Genomic DNA, 17,096 nt, shown 5'->3' on the forward strand with positions numbered 1-17,096 from the left:
GGACAATATTTAAATCAAGGTAGAAATTTCTCAGAAGTTCTCAGAATGATGGCACTATATAAGCCTCATTGCTACATGGCTATATAGAACAGTTTCCGAACAGCATGAGAAGCCCTATAAGGCTGGGCTACATAAGTGAAATAAGTCAGTCAGAGAAAGACAGATATCATACGTTTTCACTCATATGTGGCATTTGAGAAACTTAATAGAAGACCATGGGGGAAGGGAAGGGGAAAAATAGTTTCAAATGGAGGGAGGCAAACCATAAGATACTCTTAAATACAGAGAACGAACTGAGGGTTGGTGGGGGGGTGATGGGGGAGAGAAGAAAATGGGTGATGGGCATTGAGGAGGGCACTTGTTGGGATGAACACTGGGTGTCGTATGTAAGCGATGAATCATGGGAATCTACTCCTGAAGATAAGAACACACTGTATACATTGTATGTTAGCTAACATGACAATAAATTATATTTAAAAACTAGCAAGACAAACAAAAACAAAAAGAAAAAATAAAGCTGGGCTGCAGTATAAAGCCAAAGAGCTGGAATTAGAAAACCATAAATTTCTTTTTGCAAACAATGAAAAATAAAGGGGACAAAGTTGTAGCCTAGAGAGATGATGTATTTGTGTCCAACAGTCTACATACTTTGCCCTGAGCCTGCAAAGCTTACTGGATTTTGTGCTTCAAGCTGAAAATCACCCCATGTCGCTATCTACAATTTACTTATTTCGTCAAGAGCAGTTGGAGTGAATGGCTGAGCAGGTGTTCCTACACAGTGCCAAAACCCACCTCAAACAGTCAACTTGAAAAGATAAGTTAGGGGCACCTGGGTGACTCTGTTGGTTAAGCTTTTGACTTTGGCTCAAGTCATGATCTCGCAGTTCATGGGTTTGGGCCCTGCATTGGACTCTGTGCTAATAGCTCAGAGCCTGGAGCCTGCTTCGGTTTCTCTGTCTCCCTCTCTCTCTGCCCATTCTCTCTTGCCCACTCTCACCTCTCTCTCTCTCTCTCTCTCTCTCTCTCTCTCTCTCTCTCAAACATGAATAAACACTTAAAATTTTTTTAAAAAAAAGTTTAACTAGTTATTCGAATTAATTGATTAGTTACTCAGGCCAAGAGGTTGATCTGATTCTATTTGTATACTCAGATTTTGATCTTTGGGGGTATAAATAGTGATCAATAGTAGTATGTCTCTTGTATGATGATTATCTTTCTATCACTCAGAGGAACCCTCCAAGTTCCTTAAAACTTTGGTAGTTCATTACATGTTCAGATTGAACTTCTCTGTTGAGGTAGAGGCAGGAAGAGGGAGAAGTGAATGAGTGAGCCCCCAGCACTACCAGGACACAAATATGAAGATATAAAAAAACATAAACAGAAAACTTCAAAATGGCTTCATTTATTTTAAGTCTTCATGAGCTAATCATTTCAATGTTTTTCACAATTAAAATAGATCTACTGGATCATGACCACTAGATGATTCAAACCAGAAGATATCTACTAGGGGTGGATAATGGAACCTGACTATCTTCACTTGTAGGGTGTCAAAGCAAGATGACAAGAAGTCTCAGGATCCTTGCTTTGGGGAGACCTCACATTGAATTTTTCCCATGGTCCAGCCCTTAATAGTAAATGGTCAGCTATTCCACTTCAGGAAAAAACAACGTGGTTTTGCTGAATTAGACCTTTTACTAGGTTTGGCAATCCAATTTCTCTGTGTAGGCATAGCCTTTGGAGAAGCCAAACATCTGGTCAAAGCCAACTTGAAAAAATTAGTTAAATGTGCAAATTGGAGGTTATTATGTCAGTGTTTTTTAACCTTGGCTTCACATTAGAATCATCTGATGGAAATCTTAAGCACTACTGATGTTCAAGATTCTATGCTGAAGATTCTGAATAATTTGTCTTCAGTGTGACTCTTCCCCTTTAGGGTTCCTAAAGCCTAAAGGTGATTTGAAAGTACAACCAGAAGTGAGAACCTCTGATGTAGACTAATCCCCATGTGCCTGATTGATTCCTTTTCCACATAGTAACTGCTAGAGAGTGAAGTGATCAAGAACATACACTCTGGAACTAGCTCTACCTGTACCTAAATACCAGTTCTCATTGTGCCTCAGTTTCCTTATCTGTAAAATGGAATAATATAGTAATACCTATCTCCTAGGGTAACTTTCTTTTTTCTTTCTTTCTTTCTTTCTTTCTTTCTTTCTTTCTTTCTTTCTTATTTTTGAGAGAGAGAGAGAGAGGGAGGGAGGGGGGAAGACAGGGTGTGAGCAGGCGAAGGTTAAAGGGAGAGGGAGACACAGAATCCGAAGCAGACTCCAGGCTCTGAGCTGTCAGCACAGAGCCTGACATGGGGTTCAAACCCACAAACCATGAGATCATGACTTGAACTGAAGTCAGACACTTAACCAACTGAACCACCCAGGTGCCCTCTAGGTAACTTTAATAACTAAATGGGTTAATATGTGCATAGTACCTAGAATATTACTTGGAACTTAGGAAGCACTATACAAACATTAGCTGTCTGGTGTCCTTTGCTGGTGTTTCCTACCAAATGTCTGAACTGAAATTAATCTCAATGGCCTAATATTACTCTAACAAGACTTATTATTTCCCTGTAGCTGCTCTAACAAATCACCACAAACTGAGTGGCTTGAAATAACAGAAATTTTTTTCTCTCGCCATTCTGGAGGCCACAAGTCTGAAATCAAGGTGTCAGCAGCACTGTGGTCCCTCTGTAAAACCCATTTCTTACCTCTTCCGTCTTCTGGTGGCTATAAACATTCCTTGGCTTGTGGTCACATCTCTGTTCTCTGTCTTCACATTGCCTTTTGTCTGTGTGTCTTTCTTCTCTTTTTCTGCCCCTTTCTTGTATGAGGCTACATGTGATTGCAGTCAGGGTACACCCAGACTATCCAGGATACTCTCTTCTCAGGATCCTTAATTTAATCACATCTTTTGCCATATAACACAGTCTTCACTCTTTTGCTATAGAGTGATATTCACAAGTTCTGGGGATTAGGGATGGACACATCTTTTCTAGGGGGCCACCATTTGACTCAAGGTCCATAAAAAATGTAAGCTTGGATGGGATGCATCACTGACTCATTCTGTGTCTAGTCACCCTTGCATTTGGCCTACATACCCTGCTCTCTAATATATCCAAAACCATTATTTACAATAACAGGTATCACCTGTGTATATACAGACAAGTGACTATTCATTGTCAGTGTTTATTATTTCATTGGAAGGACTCAGGGAAGTGAACCAAGGGCTCAGAGGATTAGTTGGCCCAATGCCCTTTGGCATACAGAAGAACCTCTTGGTGGGTTCTGCTCCAAAGGGAAAAATTGGGGGGCAACTCTATTTTATGATTAAATACAACTGAAAACCCTCACCATTCCTGGCTTTATCTTTGGAAAAGTTTGATTTATTTCAAAGGAGAACAGTGTGATGGTGCTTTAATAAGGACTCTTTCAGTTCCAAGTAACAGAAAAATCAATTCAAATGGACTTACATAAAACCTGAATTTGTTAACTCTCATGACTGAAAAATTCTGACTTCAGGTCCAGATTGATGCGTGGTTCTAAAGATACCATCAAGACTCAGTTTCTCTCTCCAGCTATTGGCTCTACCTTTTCTGGTTCTGTTCTCTGAAAGGCTGTCCTTTAGTGGTGGCAAGACAACTGTAGGATCTAACAGCTTATATCCTCTCTGATCCAGGACATGTGGAAAAGAACAGTTCTCAAAAAAATGTAAGCAAAACCTTATTGGGATTTGTTGGGTCACATGCCAATTTCTGAAATAACCAGAGTGATAAGGCTATCCCTGTTTTGATTGGCTGAGGAGCCTGAAGAGGATGAACCCTCTTGTGGGCTAAGATGGGAAGGAGAACCAAGGTAGTTACTCTAATAAGGAAGAATGAATATTGGGTGGCAAATACAACAGATGACTCCAATAGATGTAATAGATCTTTGAACTAAAATGTCTGAAAACCAAACCTGGGTTCTTTTGAAGGGTATTTGGGATTTTTTCCCCCAGTTGTATATGTTGATCACAATTTCTCTTTCCAACTGGAAATGAGTGAGTTATTTTGAAGCAGAGGACCCTCATTTGAATCTCATCTCATGTGGTCCTAGGAAAATTACCACATCTGTGAGCTTCAGATTCTTCCCTGGCTCAGCAGTAACTCTCTCTTCCCTCTCCTCTCTCACTTATCATTTTAATGTTTAATTTCCTTGATTTCTGCTTTTATCTTTATTATTGCCTTTCTTATGCCTCTTTTGAATTTATTATGATCTTTTTTCCTAGATTCTTAAGGTGGGAGCTTTGAGACCTTTCGTCTTTTCTAATTGTATGCATTTAGTGCAACAAATTTCCGTCTCAGCACTGATTTAGCTGTGTCCCATGAATTCTGATACATTATAATTTTAATTTTCATTGAGTTCAATATAGTTTTTGATATCCTTTGAAGCTTACTCTTTGAACCATAAATTATTTGGAAGTATCCTGTTAAGTTTCCAACTTTTGGAGAACTTCTTGATATTTTTCTATTTGATAGAGTTGGTGAGAGGCAGTCAGGTTCTGGAAATATTTTGAATGTAGAGCTGATATGATTTGTTAATAGATTTAATGTGGTATATGAGAGAGAGAGGCAGAGAGAGAGTGAGAGAGAGAGAGGAGTCAACAGTGGTGCAAAGTCCACAATCAGCAATTGGAAGAATGAACTTGCCATTTACTGAGATGAGGCAGACTTAGGGAAGTGCAGGTTTTGGGAAGGGTGGGGAATTAGGGTTTTGGGTTTGGATGTATTAACTTTGAGATATCCTTTAAACTGGAAGTCTAGTGGAACACTGGCTGTATGAATCTGAGTTCAAGGACTGCAGACATCCTGTCTGGTGACATAAATTTGGGAGTTGTCACTCTGTGTATGATATTTAAAGATATGAGACTAGACATGGTCTCATCTATAGAGGCTATAAATAAAGAAAAGAGTCCTGAGCCCTGGAGCACTCCAATATTTACAGGTCAAGGAAATAAAGAGAAAGCAGCAAAGGAAAATGAGGAGAAATCAGTAAAGTAGAAGAACCAAGAGAAAGTGGTGTGCTGGAAGCTGAGTGAAGAAAGTGTTTCCAGAAGGATGGAGAGGTTAACTTGTCAAATAAGAAGAGAGCTGAAAATGGACTCTTGGATCTGGAAATATGAAGGTCTCTGGTGGTCTTGCCAAGATCAGTTTCTGTGGCTGGGGAAGGAAGAAAGAAGAGGAGGAGAGACAGAGAGATGGCAAGTATAGACAACTCTTTGAAGGAGTTTTGCTGTAAAGGAAAGCAAAACAATGGGGTGGTGGATGAAGGGAGACATGGATTGAGGAAGGAATTATTACTACACATAACAAGTAAATATATACATGGAAACCTTGTATTTACATATAGAATTTGAATTTATTTTGATTGACAATGGAATCTAAAATTTCATATAGTGAAAAGTCTTCAATAGGCTTGATAATCTTAGCAATAGCATTTATATTTGAAGAAGACTTAGTTAAATATGAGTTGGTCTATGGAAGATGTGTAATTTTAAAGGTTGTTTCTTTAATTTAATTTGGATTTGGAATTTCAGTTAACCCTTTCCAATAAGAGTCCCCCAAAATGAATATTTACTTAGCAGTGATAGAAAACTTTATATTTACAGAGTACTTATCAGTCTCTGTATCAGAACAAACACAAGAGAATGAAAATGTCATTAGCAGTGTAGGAGGGAATTAAAGCAAAGTGGTCCCAGATCAGGAAAACTGAGTCTCAGAGCATATGTGGGTTCTGAATGTGAAACTCACCTGCACCCTCCATAGCACTAATTGTCAACCTCTTGGGCTACTTGACTCTCTTTTCCTTTATCTTCATTGTTTTTATTGCTTTCTACATTGAAACGTTTATTTTGAACTGCTTCCAGCTTACCAGCAGCAAAATCATTCAGATCAGAAGGATTATTTGCCCTTCTGGGGCTCCTGACTTTCGAGAGCCTGTTCCTTATGATGGGTTTCACCAACCCTCTTTTCCTTTTCCTGCTGGGAAATCCAGTGAGGCTACATTTCCCAGTGAGGCCACTTCCAGCCTACGGCCTGGCCCTTGGGAAAACCTATACACCATCCTCTATGCTCTCTCTCTTTGTTTGCCCATCAGAGGAGGAAGATGGCCTGGAAGAGTCTGGATCCTGAATGATTGTGGAGCAGAGCACCACCGCTGAACATTATGCTGTGGCATGAGCAAGAAATGAACTTTTGTTATGTGGAAACTCTGATACTTTAGAGTTCTTTATTATAGCCATGAGCCTGTTCTGATTATAACACACTCCTTTGGATGAGATATGATGAGTTTTGGCTTTGCATTCAGATTTAAAAGGTCTAGAGGTTAGGGGTGAGGCAGATATGTGATTTGATCTGGAAGCATGGCTCACATGCGAGCACCAGTTTGGGGGCATTGTTGGCACTGACAGGGCCGCTCTGGGAGGCAAGCAACTATTTAAAAAAATTTTCAGATAACCTTTCTGTAGCCTTCCAGGACCCTTTCCCTTTGAGAACTTAAGCTACCTTTAGGCCCTCAAGGCTTCATGGGGTATGAAGGGGAAGAGAAACAAAATCTTCAGCAACTATCCTGTGTCAGGCATTTTTCCTTGCATAAACATTTAATTTTTACAGGAATCCAATGAGGTAGTAAAGATTAACCTCAGTTTACAGATATTAACCATCAACTATAGTCATTATTCTTTTTGATATGCAGTTTGTTACAAATTTGGCCAGTGGAACTCCTTTCCGGTTGGCACGTATGTAGTTTTGACAGTCCCCATCATCTCCCTTTTGATCTTGGATTGTTTCCTTACTTTCCAACACAACCAAAACATTTCTGTCTCACCTTATACTTTTTCTGCCTCTGATCTGGAATGAGCTGTTTCTCCATGGTGGCCTGCTTCTTTTAGAGAATAGCATTCACAAATGAAGACCTGGTGCTTATTGCTATGGGCGTGTCATTACTCCTATGTCTTTGAGTGGGTCAGAATTACAAGTCATGAATTTATATGATACCTCCAATTCAAATTCAACATTACATTTCCTTTGACTTTATATTCATATCCTTTTCTTTTACACCAAAAATCTTAGTTTCTTTTTTGCCTTTATTTTTATTTTAGAGAGAGAGAGAAAGAGCATGTGAGCAGGGGAGAAAGGCAGAGGGGGTGAGAGAGAGAGAGAGAGAGAGAGAGAGAGAGCAAGAGAGAGAGAATCCTAAGCAGGCTCCACGCTCAATGCTCAGTGTTGAACCCGATGTGGGGCTCAATTCCACAACGCTGGGATGATGACCTGAGCCAAAATCAAGAGTTGGACACCCAACTGACTAGGGCACCCAGGAGCCCCTGAAAATCTTAGTTCTTAATCACAATAGCATGTATACTTGTTGGCTTTCTCTGACAATATTAATAAGATAATTTATATTACAATACCATTATTACTGATAAAAACAAAAAAATCAGTTGTTATTTCTGTGCCATTCTTTCTGTCCCACTAAGGATATACAGTCATAATACCATGTTCAAAAGTCACTTGAAAGGATTCTTTTTGTGTATGTGCTTGTGTTACCAACTTTATATACAACTGGATATGTTTCTCTTTGTTTTCACTTTTACAGTTTGCTCTTTTTGTAACTTTTTAAACATAAAGGCATTCACATGGGCCATATTTCAAAGCTATATAAAAAGGTAAATGGGGTGCCTAGGTGGCCCAGTTGGTTAAGCATTCAACTTCAGCTCAGGTCATGATCTTGTGGTCTGTGAGTTCAAGCCCTGCATCGGGCTCTGTGCTGACAGCTCAGAGCCTGGTGCCTGCATTGGATTCTGTGTCCCTCCCTCTCTCTGCCCCTCCCCCACTCATGCTCTGTCTCACTCTATCTCTCAAAAATAAATAAATGTTAAAATTTTTTTTTTAAAAAAAGGTAAATTCAGTGACGTTTCATTTCCACCTCAATCCCTTATACTCTTTATCCTTTCCCTTCCTTCTGCCCTCTATAGCTAAGTATCTTTTAAAATTAGTTTCTCATTTACCCTTTAGGGTTTGTTTTGTTTTGCAAAAGCAAGCAAATGTGACCACTTTGATAAACAGTTTGTCAGTTCCTTAAAATGTTAATATAACCACAAGGCCCACAAATTCCACTTCTAGGTATCTACCCAAGAGAATGGAAAATATACATTCACATAAAATTTAGACATGAATGCTCATGGCAGCATTACTCCTAGTAGCTAAAAAGTGCAAACAACCCATATTTCTATCAGTTGACAAATGGGTAAACAAATTGTGGTATATCCATATAATTGAATATTATTCAGCTTTAAGAGGGAAGGGTTTTTTTTTTAATTTTTTTTAATGTTTTTATTTATTTTTGAGACAGAGAGAGACAGAGCATGAACGGGGGAGGGTCAGAGAGAGGGAGACACAGAATCTGAAACAGGCTCCAGGTTCTGAGCTGTCAGCACAGAGCCCGATGTGGGGCTCAAACTCACCGACCGCGAGATCATGACCTGAGCCGAAGTCGGCGCTTAACCGACTGAGCCACCCAGGCGCCCCAAGAGGGAGGGACGTTCTGATACACAGTACAACGTGGATGAACCTGGAAAGCATTATGCTAAATGAAAGGACTCAGTCACAGAAGACCACATCGTGTGTGATTACATTGGTAAGAAATGTTCAGAAGAAGCAAATCCTTACAGACAGAGTAGATTGGTTGTTGACCAGAAGCTGGTGGTGTTGGGGGTGTGGAAAATTGGAATTGACTGCCACCAGTTACGGGATTTCTTTTTGGGGTGATGAAAGTATTCTGGAATTAGATAATGGTGATGATTGCACAACTTTGTGACTATACTAAAAACCACTGAATTGTGCACTTCAAAGGGTGAATTTTGTATATGTGAATTTTATCTCAATAATGCTTTTATAAAAAATAAATTGTATATATTATTTCCTTAAAATGTTTTTTTAAACATTTTATTTTATTTTTTTGAGACACAGAGCGAGACAGAGCATAAGCAGGGGAGGGGCAGAGAGAGAGACACACAGAATCCAAAGCAGGTTCCAGGCTCTGAGCTGTTAGCACAGAACCGGACGGGGGGCTCGTGAAGTCAGATGTTTAACCAACCAAGACACCCGGGCACCCCTCCTTTTCTTGATTACAAAACGATGGCAGCTTTTTGTAATATACTCTTTATCAGCTTCCTTTTTTTCACTTACAAATAAATCTCGGAACTTGGATGAATCTTGAAGGAATCATGCTGAGTGACAAAAACCACTTTATTATTTATTTATTTTTTTTTTTACAGATGTCTCCTAACTTTATTGAAAATGAGGTTACATTTCTGTTTATCTTCCTTAGTATTCTTTTTTTTAAATGAAATTTATTGACAAATTGGTTTCCATACAACACCCAGTGCTCATCCCAAAAGGTGCCCTCCTCAATACCCATCACCGACCCTCCCCTCCCTCCCACCCCCCATCAACCCTCAGTTTGTTCTCAGTTTTTAACAGTCTCTTATGCTTTGGCTCTCTCCCATTCTAACCTCTTTTTTTTTTTCCCTTCCCCTCCCCCATGGGTTCCTGTTAAGTTTCTCAGGATCCACATAAGAGTGAAACCATATGGTATCTGTCTTTCTCTGTATGGCTTATTTCACTTAGCATCACACTCTCCAGTTTCATCCACGTTGCTACAAAAGGCCATATTTCATTTTTTCTCATTGCCACGTAATATTCCATTGTGTATATAAACCACAATTTCTTTATCCATTCATCAGTTGATGGACATTTAGGCTCTTTCCATAATTTGGCTATTGTTGAGAGTGCTGCTATGAACATTGGGGTACAAGTGGCCCTATGCATCAGTACTCCTGTATCCCTTGGATAAATTCCTAGCAGTGCTATTGCTGGGTCATAGGGTAGGTCTATTTTTAATTTTCTGAGGAACCTGCACACTGCTTTCCAGAGTGGCTGCACCAATTTGCATTCCCACCAACAGTGCAAGAGGGTTCCGGTTTCTCCACATCCTCTCCAGCATCTATAGTCTCCTGATTTGTTCATTCTGGCCACTCTGACTGGCGTGAGGTGATACCTGAGTGTGGTTTTGATTTGTATTTCCCTGATAAGGAGCGACGCTGAACATCTTTTCATGTGCCTGTTGGCCATCCGGATGTCTTCTTTAGAGAAGTGTCTATTCATGTTTTCTGCCCATTTCTTCACTGGGTTATTTGTTTTTCGGGTGTGGAGTTTGGTGAGCTCTTTATAGATTTTAGATACTAGCCCTTTGTCCGATATGTCATTTGCGAATATCTTTTCCCATTCCGTTGGTTGCCTTTTAGTTTTGTTGGTTGTTTCCTTTGCTGTGCAGAAGCTTTTTATCTTCATAAGGTCCCAGTAATTCACTTTTGCTTTTAATTCCCTTGCCTTTGGGGATGTGTCGAGTAAGAGATTGCTATGGCTGAGGTCAGAGAGGTCTTTTCCTGCTTTCTCCTCTAAGGTTTTGATGGTTTCCTGTCTCACATTTAGGTCCTTTATCCATTTTGAGTTTATTTTTGTGAATGGTGTGAGAAAGTGGTCTAGTTTCAACCTTCTGCATGTTGCTGTCCAGTTCTCCCAGCACCATTTGTTAAAGAGGCTGTCTTTTTTCCATTGGATGTTCTTTCCTGCTTTGTCAAAGATGAGTTGGCCATACGTTTGTGGGTCTAGTTCTGGGGTTTCTATTCTATTCCATTGGTCTATGTGTCTGTTTTTGTGCCAAAAAACCACTTTAAAAACTACATGTGTTCGATCCACTTAACATAATCTTGAAATGACAAAACTGTGGAAAATGAAAACAGGTTAGTGGTTACCAGGAATGGGGAGAGGATGTGGCTATAAAAGGATAGTAAGAAAGACCCTTGTGGTGAAGGAGTAATAAGAAAATGTACTGAGAGTTTAAAAGTATCATAAAGTATGATCTTCTCAGCCTTATGCAAATACATTTAAAAACTTGAGTGATAAGCATGATTTTGTATAAAAAACATGTGTTTTTCAGGACTTACTAGAGTGCCCCAGAAGGCATAGATAAGACAAAGAAACCAATTATTCTGAGAGAAATAGAGATATTATCAATAATAAAAACAAACCCTCCTCCCAGCAGTGTAGTCCTAGACAGATTTCACAAAAAGCTTCTGCCAAATTTTTAAAGACTGTGTAATTCTAGTGCTATATGTCATTCCAGAGCACGGTCAAAGAATGAAGCCTTCCAGAATCTTCTAAGAGTGAAGTATAACATTAGTTACAGGAAATCCTGGAAAGTATACTGGAAAGCTATTATAAATAATAAGGAATTCAGGATGTGGTTGGGAACAAAATTAATATATTAATAGTAGAAAAATCAAAGGCCTTCTATATGTAAAACAATCACTTAATAGAGGTCAATGGAAAATCCCATTGACAGTCACACAAAATAAGATTTTAAAAAGCGTGGGATTAAACATAACAAAAAATGTGCAAAATCTATGTGAAGAAACTTAAAAATGTACTGGGGAACACACAAAAAAGACCTGAGTTAGTGCAAAGGAACCACCTGTACGTGAATAAAATGGTAATGTCAACAACAACCTAATAAACACATTACCAAAAACAACACGTTTACTGATCTCTTCTTTGTTCCGGTCTAAGCACCTTGCATATACTGACTCACTTAATCCTCACAACCCTATGAAATGGGGGTGGATGAAAAGACAGACACAACAAATGAAGTTAGGTGACAGGGTCATAGAGCTAGTAAATGGAAGAAGCCCTACAATTTAAAAAAAAAATTCATTTATTGAGAGAGAGAGAGAGAGAGAGAGAGAGAGAGCGAGTGCAGGGGAGTGGCAGAGAGAGAGGGAGAGAGAATCCCAGGCAGGGTCTGCACCATCAGCATGGAGCCTGACATAGGGCTCGAACCCACAGACTGTGAGATCATGACCTGAGCCAAAACCCAGAGTCGGGCGTTTAACAGACTGAGACACCAAGGCACCTCAAGAAGCCTTGCAATTTAACCCCTGTGCACCACTGCTTGAATTTTCTCTTGGTTAACTTAAAAATTGAGATATAATTCACATACCATAAAATTCATCATACTAAAGTGTACAATTAAATGGTTTTTAATATGTCGAAAAAATTGTGCAACCTTCACCGTTGTCTAATTCTGGAATATTTTCATCATCCCCAAAAGAAATCTTGTACCTGGTAGCAGTCAGTCCCCATTCCTTCATCCCCCAGCCCCTGGCAACCACCTGTCTCTAAAGATTTGTCTGTTCTGGACATTTCATATGGATGGAATCATAGAATATGTGGCCTTTTGTGACTGGCCTCTTTCATGTAGGATATTGTTTTTAAGGTCTATTCATGTAGCATATGTACCACTGCTTTATTCCTTCTTATGGTTTAATAACATGTCATTGTATGGATGTACAACATTTTGTTTATCCATTCATCATCCATTCCCGTTTGGGTTGTTTCATTTTGGTTACTATAAATAATGCTGCTATAAATATTTGTGGACAAGTTCTTGTATTAATGTATGTTTTCATATATTTAAAATAGTTAATTTATAGTTTTTGTCTGGTAAGCTCAGTGATAGGGCTTCTCAGGGACAGCATCACCATCTTTTGGTTGCTTTTCTCCCCTGTGTATGGGTCATACCTTCCTATTTCTTTGTATGTCCCATGGTTGATTGTTGAAAATGAAGCATTTCTGATGATACTTTGTGGCAGCTCTGGGAATCAGATTCTCCCTGCCTTCCAGGGGCTTGTTGTTGTTGCTGTCTATTGTCATAGTCGTTTGTTTGCTTAGTGACTTTTCTGAACTCATTCTCTGAAGTCTTCATCTTTATTGTTGTGGCCACTGAAGTCACTGCTTGTTAGCTCAATGATCAGTTAATGATGGCACAGAGCTGTCCCTAAACACCTGGAACCAATTAAGTCTCCCTTGTCTTTTCCAAGGACCTCTGGGTGTCTGTTAAGGGACTTGTTCAGTAATCACCCATGTAGTTTACAGCTCTGCTTTTAGCCTTGTTAGCTACTTGTGCAAACCTTAAGGTCAATCAGAGGTGAGAGTGTAGGACATTTTCAGGTCTGTTTTTGAACATGTGCATGGTCCTATGCATGTTCATGGCTGTGTAGATTCCCAGAAACATACCTGAGATTTTCAAAACCCCTTATGGACATCTCATTCCTCCATCTTTCCTTTAAAGCTTTTGGATGAGTTTTTCATCTGCCCCACCTGTTATCTGTTGCCTGAGGCCACTGTCCTAGTAAAACATTCAAAAACATCCCCCTTCCCCAGAAACATTTAGCCCTGGGTAAGGTTGAGTGAGGTGGTCAAAAGACAAGCCTTTTGAGGGGAACCACCAGACAGATAACATGATGAGTTCTCTTTGGGACTAAGGCTCCAGTCCTGTTTTCCTCCCTCCAATCCTGGGAATGCGGGCTGTTACTTTTGAGGCTGTGCTGAGCTGGAACGTGGGAAATGGGACTAAGATGAGTAAGTTAAAATGCACGGTGTTTGTGGCCCTTCCTGAGATTCAGCTATTTTCTTGCCTAAAATGCTCCCCATGTTACTGCAACTCTGGGCTAATACCCAAAGTTTTGACAAAGTTGATTTTGACTTCTATTTTTTTGCCAGTTTTTTCTTTGCTTTTATGCTTTCTTACAAACTCTTAGAGGTCCCCCTTCTGTGATTTCCCTCCCTTAATTAATTTTTACATCTAGGAGTATTTCTAAAATTAGCGGGGTGAGTGTTCCATGAGTTGGTTTTAAAGTTCAGATGAAGAAATACATAATATAGAATAAGTTGAAAAGCCTCAAAAAGAGTAATGATTTAAGAATAGCCCCACCTACAACTGGCTGACTCAGTCACTAGAGCTTACAACTCTTGATCTTAGGGTTGTGAGTTTGAGCCCCACATTAGGAGTAGAGTTTACTTAGCCCCACCTAGTATTAAGATATATATTAAAAGTACAATTATTAAAACAGTGTAATACTGGCAATCAATAGATCAATGGAAAAGAATCGAGAGTCTAGAAGAAGAATCAATTTTTATGGCAATTTAATAATATCAATGGTAGTGCATGTCAGTGACAAAAAGAATTAAGTAAATTTACTACCATTAGGAAAAAGATTTAAGTCGGATTCTTATCTAACTTCTTACAACAAAAGAAATGAATCAAAGGTTTAAAAGTAAAATGTAAAATCATGAAATAATGAGTGGTTATAAGACTTTGGAAGCAACCCAAATATCCATCAAAGTAAAATAGATAAACACATGTGATATATTCATACATAACAGTAATATACAACCATGAAAGTATATGAACTATATAGCTTATATACAACAACATGCTTGAACTATATAGCTTATATGCAACAACATGCTTATATTGACAATAGGAGTTAAAGACATGACATTAATGATACTCTAATAATCATAGAATATGAGTCCATTCGTATGGAATTAAAAATGAACAGAAATAAACCATATTTTTATAGATGCATCCAAATGTGGTAAAATTGTAAAGAAGCAAAAAGAAATTATCATAGAAATCAGGATGGTGGTTATGTCTGGGGTGATGGTGGTACCATGAATAGGGAGGGACCCATGGGAGGCTTCTGGGAGTGATGGGAATGTTCTATTTCTTGACTTGCTTAGTGATTATATGGGTGTTTATTTAATAGTTATGCATTAAACTGTTCACGCACGGGGCGCCTGGTTGGCTCAGTCGGTTGGGCTTTGGCTCAGGTCATGACCTCGCGGTCTGTGAGTTCGTGCCCCATGTTGGGCTGTGTGCTGACAGCTCAGAGCCTGTAGCCTGCTTTGGATTCTGTGTCTCCTTCTCTCTCTGCTCCTCCCCTGCTCACACTCTGTCTCTCTTTCATTCTCTCAAAAATAAATAAAAATATTTTTAAAAATCTTAAAGACCTGTTCACATAGGTTTATGAACTTACCTGTATGATTGTTATATTGAACGATAAAAGAAGGAAAGTTACAAAGAAGATATAGTTGATGCCTAGCATTCAATTATACCTTGGAAAATTTTTATTTTGAGGCTATTTCTATTTTTTTTAGTTCGATCTTCCTAGATTACTCTAGATTCCATAACATTTAGAGGACTCTCTCTCTTTTCTCACGAGATTTTTCAGTCTACTTTCTAGAAATGCTACAGTATCAGTAATTAAGTCTATCAGAGAGACATAGAAAAATGCATCGTTGAGTGGCTGCTATAAAAATGTCATTGCACTGCTGCATGGGGCAGGCCAGGCTTTCCCTTTCTTCAGGATGGTATGGATTTTACTTGTAGATTGATATAAAGCTGATCTCCAATTCTGGGCTCATAGGATTGAATTTATTAACTACTGGATGGAGAGGAAATGTAACTTTCAAGGCTGGTCTGAGAATAAAATAAGGTAATAAATGGTGACTACTGTGGATTTTAATGAAGTGAGATAAATAATAGCATAAATGATTGCTATAGAATTGAATAATAATATTCTTCTTTGCATAAGTTCACCGGAAAATGATTTTATAAAATGGGTTTGATGTGGGGCACCTGGGTGTCTCAATCGTTTTAGCATCTGACTTTGGCTCAGGTCATGACCTCATAGTTTGTGCATTTGAGTCCTGCTCCAGGTGTATTTGAGCCCCGCTCTGGGCTCCACACTCTCTTACCTTCCCTCCCTCTCTCTCTCTTTGCCCTCCTCTCTCTCTCTCTCTCTCTCTCTCTCTCTCAAAAATTAATTAATTAATTAATTAAAAAATGGGCTTGATATAATTGTTTATTGTTTTATCTTATTTGATTTTTTTTTTAAAACAGTGTATCCTGTCCTTTCTTTCCCATATACCCCAGGACATTTGTTTACTCATTGCGTACTAGAGGGAGGCCTTTTCCAGTTGTGTTCCTCGTCAAAGGCTTTATTTTCTGCATGGGAAATGGACTTCTCCAAGGCTACTATCTGATTTACTGTGCTGAATACCCTGCTGATTGGTACACAGACATACGGTTTAGCCTGGGTGAGTACACCTGACCATCTCCCACCCACACCCCAGTGAATATCCCTTCCAACAGCCTGAATCACCATCACCTCTCCCCACCCTACTGCAATAACCCTTAGTGACTCCCTTCTCTTCTTCTCTGCCTGCTACCAGTCTTTCCTCTATAAAGCAGTAGGAGAGCACTTTGAAAAACATCATTCCCCCCCCCCCCGCCCCAAGAATCCTCCAGAATTCTATTACTCTCAGGATGAAATACAAATTCCTTACCACTGTCTCTGCTTCTGACACCCAAATATTGTTGGTCCTGCACGATTTCCCAACCCTATTTCCTGCCTCCATCCATTTACTGTGCTGTAGCCTCAGGGAACTTCCTGCTGGGCCTGAAATGGCCAAGCTGGTCTGGCCCCAGAACTTTCAAACAGACCATTCCCTCTGTCTAGAATGTTCTGTCCACATATATTCATGGAGATTGGTCCCTCACTTTACTTAGGTCTCTATCAAGTTGTGCCTCCTCAAAGAGACTTTTCCTGACCATTTATCTAAAATAGTAGAAGACACTAATTGTTGAATTTTTTTTCATTATCTGCAAGAAGAACTCAAGTTGGGAAGTTTCAATTGTGCATTACTTTGACTCAAACCAAAATGCAGGGATTATCCTTAATTTTTCTGTTTACATCACACATCCAGTTCTATCCAGCTATCTAGTACAGCTGCATTTAGTTCCATAACTGTGCCAACTGGGCTCACTTCTCCCTCACTGCTCCAACTTTGTCCTAATCTGAGCAGCGATGACCTCTTGCCGGGACCACGACAGTGAACTTCAAACTAAGCTTCCTACCACTGGTACTGGCCTTCAATAGCCCCTTTTGCACATAGCAGTCAGAGTCAACATTTGAAACCACAAATGACCGGGAGCACCTGGGTGCCTCAGTTGGTTGAGTGTCTGACTCTTGATTTAGGGTCAGGTCATGATCCCAGGGTCACGGGATTGAGCCTTGCATCAGGCTCTGCACTGAGCATGGAG

The 17,096-nt window shown here is 39.5% G+C and overlaps 1 protein-coding gene across 1 annotated transcript in view; it reads left to right on the forward strand.

Annotated features, from left to right (window-relative positions):
* Positions 1-17,096, forward strand: part of SRD5A2 (steroid 5 alpha-reductase 2) — a 43,135-nt gene that overhangs the window by 14,923 nt on the left and 11,116 nt on the right. The window contains exon 2 of the mRNA XM_047853151.1: positions 15,927-16,090. Coding sequence (XP_047709107.1) covers positions 15,927-16,090 — 164 coding nt within the window. The remainder of the gene's footprint in view (positions 1-15,926; positions 16,091-17,096) is intronic.

Source organism: Prionailurus viverrinus, chromosome A3, assembly GCF_022837055.1.
Source record: "Prionailurus viverrinus isolate Anna chromosome A3, UM_Priviv_1.0, whole genome shotgun sequence".
NCBI lineage: Eukaryota > Metazoa > Chordata > Mammalia > Carnivora > Felidae > Prionailurus > Prionailurus viverrinus.